The sequence below is a fragment of the Benincasa hispida genome, chromosome 11, assembly GCF_027475165.1.
Source record: "Benincasa hispida cultivar pf3 chromosome 11, pf3_genome.v1.1, whole genome shotgun sequence".
NCBI classification, from domain to species: Eukaryota; Viridiplantae; Streptophyta; class Magnoliopsida; order Cucurbitales; family Cucurbitaceae; genus Benincasa; species Benincasa hispida.
In genome coordinates, this window is record NC_143488.1 from 12,347,710 (window position 1) to 12,361,312 (window position 13,603).

The 13,603-nt window shown below is 30.9% G+C and overlaps 1 protein-coding gene across 2 annotated transcripts; it reads right to left on the reverse strand.

The window, feature by feature from the left end:
- Nucleotides 1–208: 208 nt before the first annotated feature.
- On the reverse strand, nucleotides 209–5,028 carry LOC120090543 ((-)-germacrene D synthase-like). Of its 2 annotated transcripts, XM_090306592.1 has the most exons (7): nucleotides 4,874–5,027; nucleotides 3,263–3,533; nucleotides 2,780–3,152; nucleotides 2,396–2,614; nucleotides 1,687–1,828; nucleotides 973–1,221; nucleotides 209–719 (listed from the first exon to the last, which is right to left on the reverse strand). In XM_090306592.1, the coding sequence occupies exons 1-7, from the start codon at nucleotides 4,967–4,969 to the stop codon at nucleotides 429–431; spliced, it is 1,641 nt and encodes a 546-aa protein (XP_090162718.1). In that variant the 5' UTR covers nucleotides 4,970–5,027; the 3' UTR covers nucleotides 209–428. The 2 variants fall into 2 exon arrangements, with proteins under 2 accessions (XP_090162718.1, XP_090162719.1); XM_090306593.1 differs by lacking the exon at nucleotides 2,396–2,614 and having other exon boundaries at nucleotides 4,874–5,028.
- Between the last annotated feature and the right edge of the window lie 8,575 nt (nucleotides 5,029–13,603).

Consider the following 13,603-nt stretch of genomic DNA (forward strand, 5'->3'; position numbering starts at 1 on the left):
TTTTAATTAAGTGACGAATCATGTTTTTAATATTATTAGTGGCGACTCCAGAATTCTTAAAGTGACCCATAATGTGATGTGGCAATGTATATTGAACAATATAATTCAAATGTCAATACAATGTAGTTATTAAAATTCCATCACCCTGTCAATGATGACATAATTCAGTTCAACTGGTTAAAACATTAATCCTCAAAGAAGAAATTAATGGATTCGAATCACACGCTTCTCTGGACATATATTTTGAATTCATAAGGTAGCCAAATACACTGAATACGTAACAAAAAAGTATTATTAAACATAGTAAATTTCATTGAAATACATATAACAAAAGAATATAATACGTTTTGCTTATTAGAAAAATAATTATAATAATATTTGCAAAAACTCGTTTTTCATTAAAAGCACAAAGTACTGTATAGATAGGATCAAATTGGCATGGTGAGTAATAAGGTAATAAGATGTTTAGTTTCTCCATCGATGAAAGAGAAACCATTTCGCTCTTTATAATAGAAGTTTGCTGCTCGAGTGAGATTCAACCCCAAATGAAGGATCACATTTGGAAACTTTCCACACAATTTGATATAATCTTCTATTAAATCTTTCCAAGCTTCCACCACTTGTCTTTTAAGTTCGGCTATGGCCTCTCCTTTCGTTGCTCCATATTGTTTCATGTAGCGCTGAACTGCAGTAACCACATGGCCTCTCTCTTGTTCAAACTATAATGAAAAGCATGGTGAAATCTTAAAGTATGTCTTTAATAAATAGAATGAAAACAACAACAAAATGTAGGCCAACATAGTGGATATATATGAATTACACTTTTCATTGCCAATTGGTCTTTTAGATGGTTTATATAATATATGATATCAAGGTCCATAAATCTCAAACATCTGGTACTCCCAACTTTGTATACTTGTATTATCATTTTTTATAATAAGGATAACTTCTTTATATATATATTGCCCATACCTTGTGGGATGTTATGTCATTCATGAGTCTGGCAATTACTCCAGCTGCTTTAAGAAGCATGGGTTCACCTTGGACCCACTGGAAAACCTCTTCTGAAGCAACATTTCCCAAAGCTAGGAAGCAAACTGAAGCCAAAACATAGTTGGCAATAGAAATTACACCAAATTTCATGTATTCTTCTGTTGTTGGCACATATTCTTCATTGAACCATTTAGCTTCCTCCAAATAAGCTCTGCATTGCCTTTTCATCTGTGGCCAAAACTCCAAACTAAAATAAATTAGAAAGAGACTTCTTCGGTGAGGTGGTGATATAATATTAAATAGGTAACAATTGATTAGCTACAGCTTAGTCTCCTACTTCTCTTAACTTTACATAGTATAAATAAAATTAAACATCATTTTTTACTAAAGAAATTTAGCACATGGCTGCCTGGGAAGAGATAGGGATAGTCCAACACCCACAAGTTTCATATTAAATTCACCATATTCTATCAATTCAAGCTTTTAGAGTGATTTAAGCATAGTATATATAAAAAAAAAACATTCGAAGTTCAAATCCTTGTAAAGTCATTTTCTCTAAATTTAATATTGAATTTTACTTGTTAGGTCTTCAACAAATTTTCAAACTTGCAAACAAATTTTTTTAGTTTTGGTATTTTAACGGCTTCCCAAAAAATATATATGAAACCAAACTAGTCCAATAATAGAATTTACCGCTTCTTTTGCACAATCAAATGTGAATTTAATATTGTTGTCCATGCACATATCTTGTTCAATCTCTCGATAAAATTCAAGTATAGCTTCATAAAGACCTTTCATGTAATTTGGGAGTTTGTCAACGCTCTTGATATCCCACCTGAAATTTAATCAAACATTCAAGTGATTAGGCTAGAATAACGACACTTCTTTAATATTTTAAATTCTCACACATGTTGGTATTGGGTGAAAAGTCCTATATTGGCTAAGGAATTGAAGGGAGGGATCCAGGCCTTTGGCTAGTTCCAAAATGAAATCATAAAGTTTATGCACGAGTTGCAAAATATCCTACTATTGTGGAGGTATCTGGCTACCCATTTTGATCGTTGGTCATTTAAACGAGATCACATTATTGAAATAATTTACACGTATATATCATATATATAATTTTTGTAATGATTCTAAACTATATTTGATCATTTAGTATTTTTAGTAATGCATCCTATTAGATTATATATTCACCTTATGATCTATTAATATGAAATTATACTTGAAAGAAAAACCATAGAACAATCTTTGAAACAATGTAACCTTGAAATTCTATTGCTCAAAATCATTACTACACTAAAAAGAATATTGAAGGTGAATGTTATTGACTACAGGGTAAAACTAGTTAGGCAAGCTTTACATCTAAACACTAAATTAAATAAAGAGTTTAGAGATAAACCTTTGAATCGCTTGGGTGAAAAGTTGAAGTTCATCAAGTATGCCATATGCATCATACACATCATCAATTATGGTTATGAAATAAATAATTTTGACAAATATTCTTCTATTGGTTGAGTACTTTGGTTCATAGTATACTCCCAATGCCCAAATATAGCATTCCACCACCCTATCTCTTGCAAAAGATAATTGTTCCATAAACTTCTGATCCCTCCACCACCTATGTATATATTCACACTTGGAATTAGATTTTTTTTTTTCTTTTTTTAAAGAAAGGTAAATTGGATAAAAAGTTAATATCTGCATTTGTTGACCATTTAGGCCCCATTTAAAAATCATTTTATTTAATTTTTTGTTTTTGAAATTTATAAGGATAAAGCATCACCTTGAAAGTTCACCTAGTTCTTTCTGGTAAAGCCTTTGTAGAGCATTGTAGTCCAACTTTGCAAAAGTGAGCAAAACACTATTCTTCAATGGATTGTTGTGATAGAGAGATATATATTGCCTACTCATTAACCTTGGCATAGCTTTACAAATTGGCCACTTCAAAGCATATTTAGCTTCTTCAGAGAATGGAGAGTTGGAATCCATGGCCATTGTTTCAAGTTGAGTAGTTGTCAAAGTTAATGCTTCATCCAATATATTTTCTCCCTTCGTTCTCAAGTGGGATGCTTCATACAAACTTAATAAACCAGCTTCATCCTTTGTAATTGATTCTTTGAACTCTCCCCTTTCATTTGTAAATTTATTGAATATCCCTGTTTGAAGAAGTTAAATAAATAGGTAAAATAATAATAATAATATTAATATTAATTTATCTGGTAAATCAAAAAAATAATATGGTAAAATGACTTAGAATGAGACTTACCACAAGAAACAAAGAAACCTTGTTGTCGAAGTAATCGAAATCTAAGAGCCATGATGTAAAGATCCTCATCTTCTTCATCAACATTATCATGACTTTGGATATGGTCAAGAATTTCATTAATCTCATCTTCAAAGTGGTATGACAAACCTAGGCGTTGGATTAAATCAATCAAAATTAACTTTTCTGAACACTTTTCAGCAGCTCCAAAAATTCTCCTCACTCCTTCTTTGTGTTCTTGAACTTGTTTCATGACCATCTCCTCTTCTTCCTCCTCATTTTTCGTAATATTTGTCCATGAAGATAACACACATCATATGTTATTGCCATTAGGTAGATAACCTGTTCCTTTGAAACTAAACTTCAAGCAAGATTTAATTTTTTTGAAAAAGAAAACATAACTAATTATAGGAAATGTAGTTAGTTTCAAACATATTCTTATACTTGTACATCACGAAATAAAATTACGACCTTCTCACACAATTTTTATCTAAACAAAATATGATAGAGGATATAACACTTGTATACTTATAAAGTTTAATGTCTAAATTAATACAATTGATAGTTCAAGATTTTAATTAATAAAATTCTCAGAGTTTAGAGGTATATAAATCAATATATATTTTCTCTAATATTTTTCTCTATATCATTTTCATTGATCATAAATATGTTAAGAGTTTGGCTAATGAAAAACTTATAAGAAAGAATACTAGCTAGCAATTATCTAATAATCTAGACATTTTAGATGAGAAATTTGACCATCCAAATGTTCGGGATTAAGGTCCGTTTGGGATTGTGTAAAAAGCATAAAAAGGTATTATATAAAAACATCTAACTATGTAGGCTGTTTTGTGAAATAAATTATTTAGGTCTTATTTGGTAAATATTTTATTTTTGGTTTTTGAAAATTAAGTCTATTTTCTGTAATTTTCTTGTTATGATTTGTATGAATCTTAAGTAGAATAATTGAATTTTTATCCAAATTCCAAATTCCAATAACTAATTTTTTAAATTTTTTTTAAAAATGGACTTCGTTTTGAAATCATGAGTAAAAAGTAGATATCAAAGCAATAAATTTAGAGGTGAAATGAGTGTGTTTATAAGTTTTAATTTTCAAAAACTAAAAACTAAATAGAGGTTTTATAATTTACCCGAAATCACTTTTTGATATATTTTAATGAGCAAAAGCTATTTAATTGATATTAACTTTTAGATTTAGCTTTCCTAAAAATTGGTACCTTCTCTAGCCATTTACCTAGCTATTTCAAATTTATCATACTAATTTACTTTCTCACATCTCTATTCTCAAATTTTTATTGATTTAATTTCTTATAACAATCATTTTTATGAAAAAAAAAGTTATCAAGCAAATTAAACTAAAAAAAGTTAGTTGCATTTCAAATCATATAAACTTTTAAATAATTATTTTAACCAATTTCACATACTCTTAATAATTATTTTAAAAGTTACAACAATTTTAAATAAATCTTAAAATGCATATCTAGCGAACAAAATAAACAACATGAAACAAAAACATTTCATGATCAAGCAAACCAACAAAAATCACAAACGAGAGAAAACAAAAATTTTGAAATCATATATATCAATGTGTACCGAAGTTTGGAAATGATAGGAAAGGAAGTAATCTCCCCACACACTTGGTTGAAAGTTTGCATTTCTACGAGGAACACCATTATTGAAAGAGGCCATTATTTGATGTCAAAATTAGCTTAACTCAACTAACATTAATATATATTGAGATCAAGAGCCTCATGATTTAAATAACCCATATCCCACTCCTATTTATACTAAACAAAATTACATATATTTTTGTTTTTCTTTTTTTAAAGGAAGAAATGTAGAATGATTCTTCCACACGGCTATACTTCTGCAGTTGGGTTTATTATTTTTATGTAATTTATAAGAACAAATTAAAGCTTGTTGCCCTTTTGATGTTTAATCAATGTCACAACCATGGGACACCAAATTAAATGCACCGAAATTTTGGTTTACATTTCTTCTTCCTTTTTAATGAGGTTGGTGAAAGAAAATATAAATTTACCTTCAAGTCCCTTCGATTAGATACGTTGGTTTATCAGTATGAATGTTAAAAGTGTGAGATTTAAATGTATGCATTTTACATGTCTAAAATAAGTATTACATGTGTTTAGACGTGTGAGATAATTAATATCGGGAAGTTAAATATATGTGTTTGATTTACCAATTTTATATATAAGAACCAAACCTAAATAACTATTTAATTAAATTTAAGAGAACATACAATGTAGTAATAGATTAATTAACATTATTTAATAGATTATTATATTAATTTATGGTTTAATCACTTAAAATATAAATAATTGAATTTTTAATTAAATATTAATTAAATTAAAATTATTTAATTTAATTTCTAAAAATTAAATAAATATATATTACTTAGAATATTAGTAATTAATAATAGAATTTTATATTAAATAGTTAAGCGCTAACATAAAATTTCAGTGGTAAAGTTGTAAGTAAATTTATAAACTAGATTTTATAAAATTTTGACACAAAAAAAATTATAGAAAAGAATAAATCTTTTGGAGAAAAGAATATTTATAAAAATTTGAAATATAGAGGAGGGACCACAGTTTAAAAGAAAAAATATTAGAGAGATAAACAAATTAGAAAGGGGAAGAAAGAGTTTTAGAAAGAAAAAATATAATTAAGGAAACCTTTGCGACAAAAATGCTTGAAAAAAATGAAGAATCTAGAGAAAAGTAAGGGAGATAAGAAAAAAAATTATTTTTTTGAAAAAGATAAGAAAAAAAATATTAGCTTAGACGAACAAATACAATTATATTATAAATATCATAAAAATAGATGTCCAATGCTTAGTATCCTAAAAGTCATGTGCCATTTTTCATACACTACAAGAATTTTGGGATTTAATGTCATTTGAAAAAAGTGAAATTGGATGTATAATGTCAATTTTTTTTTTTTAAAAAAAGTGGATCTTTAATGTCAGTTTTAAACCGACATTGTAGGGGTACCTTTAATGTCGGTTTTAAACCGACATTAAGACACGCTTAATTTTTCCCTCTTCACTCTCTCCCTATTTTCTATTTTCCCCCCATTTTTTTTCATTTTTCCCTCTTCCCTCTCCCCCTATTTTCTTTTTCTTCCATTCTCACATTTCCCTCTTCAGACCCTCTTCTTTCTCACTTCTCTCTTCCAAACCCTTGCCATTCGTCCATCGATCGTGGGTGAAAAATCTGTTGTGGTGTAGATCTGGCTCGGATCTGAAGTCGCACCCAGTCGTCCGTGGTGTAGATCCTCTCTTTCGTCCATCATCGGCCACACCCAGTCGCCCGAATCTGAAGTCCAGATTTGAAGTCGCCCAGATCCGTGTGCCGTCGTTCGTCATTCGATCTAAAGTCCAAAATTTGAAGATCTGAAGTTCGCCGTTTGTCGTTCGTCCAAATCAATATGCTCTTATTTTCTTTCCTCTCTTAAACTCACAACAATTTTTGTTCTTATGTTATGCCTCTCAACTGTTTGTGTAAATGTCTCAATGAAAGCCAGTTACGGTTTCACTTCAATATGTCTCTCTACTCCTAGATTTGGGCCTTTTTATGTGTCTATGGCCTTTGAAATTCAATTTGATTAATGGTTTTGTTGTATATGATACTTTATTGAAGTATTGGCAAGAGGCGTTGCCAAGAGTTGCTTTTGCGTTGGGTATGTGTGAGCAAGAACAGTGAAAGCGAAATGTTGAGCGCAAAGCACTGGGTAGACGATCGTGTAGCAAATGGATAGCGCTACACGATGAGGTAGGCGATTGTGTAGGCGGGCGGTGGACGATCGTGTAGCAATGCAGGGAGCTAAATGATGAGGTAGATGATCGTATAACAGATGCGTGGAGCTAAGCGATGCGCTAGATGATCGTGTAGAAATGCACGGGCACTGGACGATGGTACAACAGATGCGTGGGCACTGGATGATCGTGTAGGTGGGTGCTGGACGATCGTATAGTAGATGCGCGGGCGTTGGAAGATCGTGTAGGCAGGTGCTGGACGATTGTATGACAGACGATGCATGGGCGCTAAGCGATAGACTACACGATGGCACTACGTGATGGGCATGAGTGCTAGATGATAGCCGTGATGCACTAGACGATGAGCAGACACGCTACACGATAGGTGGAATGCTAAGCGATAGGCGATGACGTTAAGCGATAGGCGAATGCGTTAGATGATAAGGCGTCAACGCTAAACGATGGAGGAAAACGATGGGTGTGGTAGCTAAACGATAGCCTATGCACGAGATCGTTTACTAATCGATTGAGCTACACGATGGGCCGTTGGAGCTAAGCGATAGATGCAGGAACTAAACGATTGATTGGCTTGAGAACATGTGCATTATACTAATTAAATACACTAAAAGAATGTTTGACTCACAGTTTTAATAAGTTTTAGTTGATGACTCATAGTTTTAAAAAGAAGATTCTCTCATTTATTCAACTTTTGAGTTTTCTTGTTTTGCAGGTGCAACAAAAAAATAAAGATTTGATATCGCAACCTCTTTATACTTTTTCTTTGGTAACTCTAGTAAAGAATTTTGCCTTGAATGTACCATTCACACACATTCCAAATAAACACGATTAATGGAATATGAATTCTGATCACATTTTCACTTTCAATCCTGTCTTAAACCTTTTTTGTTTGTGATCCTTTGAACAACAATGGTCAGACAAAGATACCTATAACCAGACACAGCTGAAGCTGGGGGAGTCTGTTCAAGAAGAATTATGAAGGGATCCATACTTACTAATTGGAGAGGGACAGTAAACTCATAATGTTTGTAAAATCATAATGTTTGTATTACTTGTAATTTGTGTTTTCAAGAGTGGAATTATTATACGACCTTTTAAATTATAAATTTATAGTAGAATTTGTGGATTAAATGTAATAGATTTGCAATCCATACATAAATAATATGTCATAGCCACAGTGTTCGATGATGATGTGACATGTTATACTTTTTGACAAAATAATGGATTCGGAAACGGAATTTAAAAGAACGGACAATAATTGATAAAACGGACAGATTCTGGCTTTAATATCGGTTGTAAATTTCATTAAAGGACTTTAATGTCGGTTGCAACCGACATTAAAGATAGTGTTATTAAAACCTTTTAATGTCGGTTTAAAACCGACATTAAAGACAATCGACATTAAAGGGCTTTAATAACACTATCTTTAATGTTGGTTGTCAACCAACATTAAAGCCCTTTAACATCGGTTTAAAACCGACATTAAAGCCCAAAATTCTTCTAGTGATATTGTCCATGTTCCTTGTAATAATTTATGTTTGGTGTTCTTGTAAGTCCACATCCTACGTACCACTTTGCCTATAAATATAGTGGCATTTGGTGGATCTCAAAAGATTGCATGTCGGTGAGAAATCCACTTCAAAATTTCTTAGTTTTCATATTATCTATTATGAATATTATAATAATCAATAAATACCCATTGCTTAGTGCCTAAAGCCTCGTGTTACCCTTCATGTTGTTCACGTGTCTTGTAATTATTTGTGTTTGGTGTCCATGTATGTTCACATTCTACTTGCCACTTTGCCTATAAATAGTGTCATTTGATGGATCTTAAAATCATACTTTGGTGAGAATTCCACTTCAAAATTCTATTAATTTTCATATTATCTAATTCTCTAATTTTAGTTATTTTATGCTATATTATATTTTATATATTTAATATTATTATATAAATATATTATCATATTATATTTTCTCTAAACGAGCACAACGGGAACAACACGAGCTCCTGTCGTTTTTCCACTAAAGGTAGGTTCTAAAGGTATGTCAGTTTTTCTCTCTCGTTATAATTAATAAATTAAATGTTATTTCACATATTTAGTATATATTAAATTTCTAATATAAATATAATATTTTGTGATAGTGTTGCCATGATAAATCTTACAAAATTAAATTCGCAGCCCTTGACATTAATGACAATAATTATTTGTCATGGGTGCTCGATGCCAAAATTCACCTGGATGCTATGAACTTGGGAGAAACAATTAACAAGGAAAATATGACATCCAATCAGGACAAAGAAAAAGCTATGATTTTCCTTCGTCATCATCTCCACGATGGATTGTAAATGGAGTATCTTACAATAAAAGATCCCCTTATATTGTGGAAAAATTGAAAAGAGATGTATGATCATAGAAAAAAATAGTTATTCTTCCTAAGGCTCGTTATGAGTGGATAGACCTAAGGCTATAAGATTTCAAATCAGTAAGTGATTACAACTCCACATTATTTAAAATTAGTTTGAAATTGTTATTATGTAAAGAGAAAATTACTGATGCCGATATGTTAGAAAAGACATTTTCTATATTTCATGTCTCGAACATGCTTCTGCAAAAGAAGATCGAGAGAAAGGTTTTAAATAGTATTCTAAATTAATTTTATGTCTTCTCGTAAAATAACGATTGATGAAAAATAATTATTGTGGTCGTGACCGTGGCAGAGGAAGAAATAATTATTGTTTTTGAGGTCGCGATCACGGTTTTGGTCGAGGTCGTGACTGTGGCAGAGGAAGAAATAATTATTATTTTTTGTGGTGGTTGTTTTTATCATTCAAATTTCAAAAGAACCACACAAAATGATGATCACAATGGAAAAGCTCCACAAGATAAGAGTTCAAAAATTGTTGAAAATAAATACTTCCGATGCGGAATGATTGCGCATTGGTCATGTACCAATCGTACGTCAAAACACTTAGTTGACCTCTATCAAGCCTCCCTAGAGAAAAAAGAGAAAAAAGTAGAAGCAAATTTTGCATACTAGGATAATGATATATTTGATCATTCCATATGAAAAATTTGGATGTGGCAAATTTCTTTAAATATCCTAAAGAGAAGATTGGCGCAGTTGATGGAACATTAAGTGTTTCTTTTGATTTTGAGAATATATAAACTTAATGTTATTGTTTTATTTTATCTATCTTCATGTTTTTTTTAAGTAACTTTTGTATATTTTAAGTGTTGCTTTTCTTATTGTAATTATTATTTTTTAATGAAGAAATATGGATCATTTTCATATGTCGGGTGATTAAAAAATGAGCAAAGAATATCTATGTCTGGCATACAGTGCAATTACACACATAATACTTACAAATAAAAATACTTTTCCAAATTGACAATGCTGAAAGCAAACGTAAATATAATATCAAGTTATACAAACTTGATTGAAGGTTTTGGAAAAACAAATATTATTTTGCTTAGAGGAATAAAATTTACAATTGATAATGCATTGTTTTCTAGTCAATCAAAGAGAAATCTTCTATGTTTTAAAGATATACGTTGCAATGGTATCATATTGAGACTGATAATAAGAATAATGTGGAATATCTATATATCATATCCACTGCCTCAAATGAAAAACGTATATTAGAAGAGTTGTTTGCTTTATCTTCTGGATCGTATTATACTCATATACGAGTAATTGAAACATATGCAATAATGAACCTAAAGTTCATGAATCTAGATATATTTACAATTTAGTATGATCGATTGGGTCATCCGGGATCTATAATAATGAGGAGAATTATTGAGAATTCAAATGGACGCCCATTGAAGAACCAGAAGATTTTATTATTATTATTTGTAAAATAAATTCCCATTATTATTATTATTATTTTACAAATGGGAATTTATTATTATTATTTTACAAATAATACCAACAAAGGAGCTCATCTATTTGCCTTAATTCCTATCGGTGTGTTTTATGTAGAAACAACTCGGAGTAATTGGCACACATTTTCCATTCCTACAGATTTTTCTCTAAATTTTGGGACAATTTTTATCAGGGGAATACAAGTCACTATGTGGAATCTGTCAACATACTTCTTGATCATCTCCTCCCGTGCAAGACGAATCCTAAAGAGCAACATTATAGCTGCTACCCTTGGCAACATATGGCTTGAAAGAAATAGAAGAATTTTCCAAGATGCTAGCTAAAATCAAAACAACTTGTGGGATGATACCTTATCACTGGCGTCCCTTTGGAGTACCAAATCATCGTTGTTTTGTAATTACGATGCCTGTGCTATTGTCTTTAATTGGAAACTTTTTTTTGTAACCTCTTTGCCTTTCCCCTTCCATACTCGTGCTCTTTTGACTTCTGCTATCCTCTAGCTCTTTGTATATAACTTTACTTTATTTGAATGATATGGATTCCTATCCGCATTAGTATATACACTAAGAATGGCTTGAGCTATTCCTAGTTATAGAGGTATTAACCTATTTGAGATGTCCTGATACACCCCCTAATTCTACACTCATTTAATTTCTTGTTAAAAAAAAAAAACTAATTTTTTAATGATAAGTATAATTTCTTCATATTATCTATACCTTGTGAGAAGTTATGTCATTCATGAGTCTGGTAATTACTCCAATTGCTTTAAGAAGCATGGGTCACCTTGAACCAATTGGAGAACCTCTTTTGAAGCAACAGTTCTTAAATCTAGGAAAGAAATTAATGAAACCAAAACATAGATGCCAATTGAAATGACACCAATTTTCTTGTATTCTTCTATTGTTGGCACATATCCTTCCTTCAACCATTTACCTTCATCCAAATAAGCTTTGCATTGCCTTTTTATCTGTTCCCAAATACCCAAACAAAAATAAAAAAAGATAATATTAAATTTACCATAATTCATTAGCTTAGATTTTTTTTGTTGGTTTTTTATTATTTAACATGGTATCAAAACAAAACATTCAAAGTTCAAACCCGTATAATATTGAATTTAACTTGTTAATCTTTCAACAAATTTTTAAATCCACAAGTGAAGCTTTCGAGTTTATTAGTATTTTAACAATCATCTTTTCAGGAATATATATCAAACTAAAATATTAAAATAATAGAGAATAATTTACCGCTTCTTCTGAGCACTCAAATGCAAACAGAATATTGTTGTTCATCCACATATTTCGTTCAATCTCTCCATATAAAAAATTCATATATGGTTTCATAACGACCTTTCATTATATTTCAGAGCTTCTCAATATATTGATATCCCACCTAAAATTTAATCAAAAGTATTCAAGTTACTAAGCTATAATAAAGAATGATTATTGAATAATTTAAATTCTCACTTGAAAATGTTTTGGAGTAATTTTAAAAGTGATTTAACAATTTTAAAATCACTCTCAAACATACATTAAGAAGAAGTTTCATCTTGAAATTTCATCTTTCCGGTAAAGTTTTTGCAAAAAATCGTAGTCCAACTTTGCAAAAGTGAGGAAAATACTATTCATCAATGGGTTGTTGGTATAGAGAGAGATATAGTGCCTACTCATTAACCTTGGCATAGTTTTATAGATTGGCCACTTCAACGCATATTTAGCTTCTTCAGAGATTTGAGAGTTGGAATCCATGGCCATTGTTTCAAGTTGAGTAGTTGTGAAAAGTTAATGCTTCATCTAATATATTTTCTCCCTTCATTCTCAAGTGGGATGCTTCATACAAACTTTATAAACCAGCTTCATCCTTTGTAATTGATTCTTTGAAATCTCCCCTTTTATTTGTAAACTTGCTGAATATCTCTGTTTGAAGTTTAACAAATGTTAAACTACAAGTATGTTCCCCCAACTTTTGCTGATAAAATTCTTAAGCTCTTCCTTCTTCCTGAATTTTCATAATGTTTATCTCACGAAAAAAGACTATACAAATAAAAATTTTTGTATGGATGACCATTTCACGGAAAAGTACTTGATGATTAATGACCTACCCCGAAAGAAAATTCTCAAACCTTCCCAAGATTACTCAGGCAAATTGTCTCATTATAGAATATATCATAGATTAGATTTCCTTCCCGAGACTAATCACCAAATCCCTCATTTTGATCTCCCTCCCAAAATACTATGTCGTGTTCTTAACATTCGTTTGGTAGTATTATCTTTTTCCTTTTTTGTTCATGTCCTCTTACCTACCTTGTTTCTGTGTTGATTCTTAATGTTTGCTTTTGATTTTCAGGCTGAAAAGGAAACAAATGAGGTCTATACGCTCAGATCACTTTATACCTAGAAATTGATGTATGCATATATTTTTACTATTTGGCTTTAATCTCTGTTTTTCTTCCTTTTCATTTGGGTTTGGGGTTATGAAAACGAACTTGCCCCAAATTTCAAGGGAAAAGTTAAGTAGTGGATTTAGAGTGGAAATTAGTGTCCCAAATCCCATACAATAGTACAATTAGGAACTGATATTAGGAACTGTAAACTTTCTTTCATTTATGGCCTCTCACTCTCTCTCTCTCTCTCGATTACCAC

Excerpts from the sequence above, each read along its gene's own strand:
- LOC120090543 (XM_090306592.1), bottom strand. The coding sequence starts at position 4,969 with ATGGCCTCTTTCAATAATGGTGTTCCTCGTAGAAATGCAAACTTTCAA. Across the intron at positions 3,534-4,873 it reads CCTATCATTTCCAAACTTCG|GAGGAAGAAGAGGAGATGGT; the intron begins GTACACATTGAT and ends ACGAAAAATGAG. Across the intron at positions 720-972 it reads ATGACATAACATCCCACAAG|TTTGAACAAGAGAGAGGCCA; the intron begins GTATGGGCAATA and ends TTTTCATTATAG.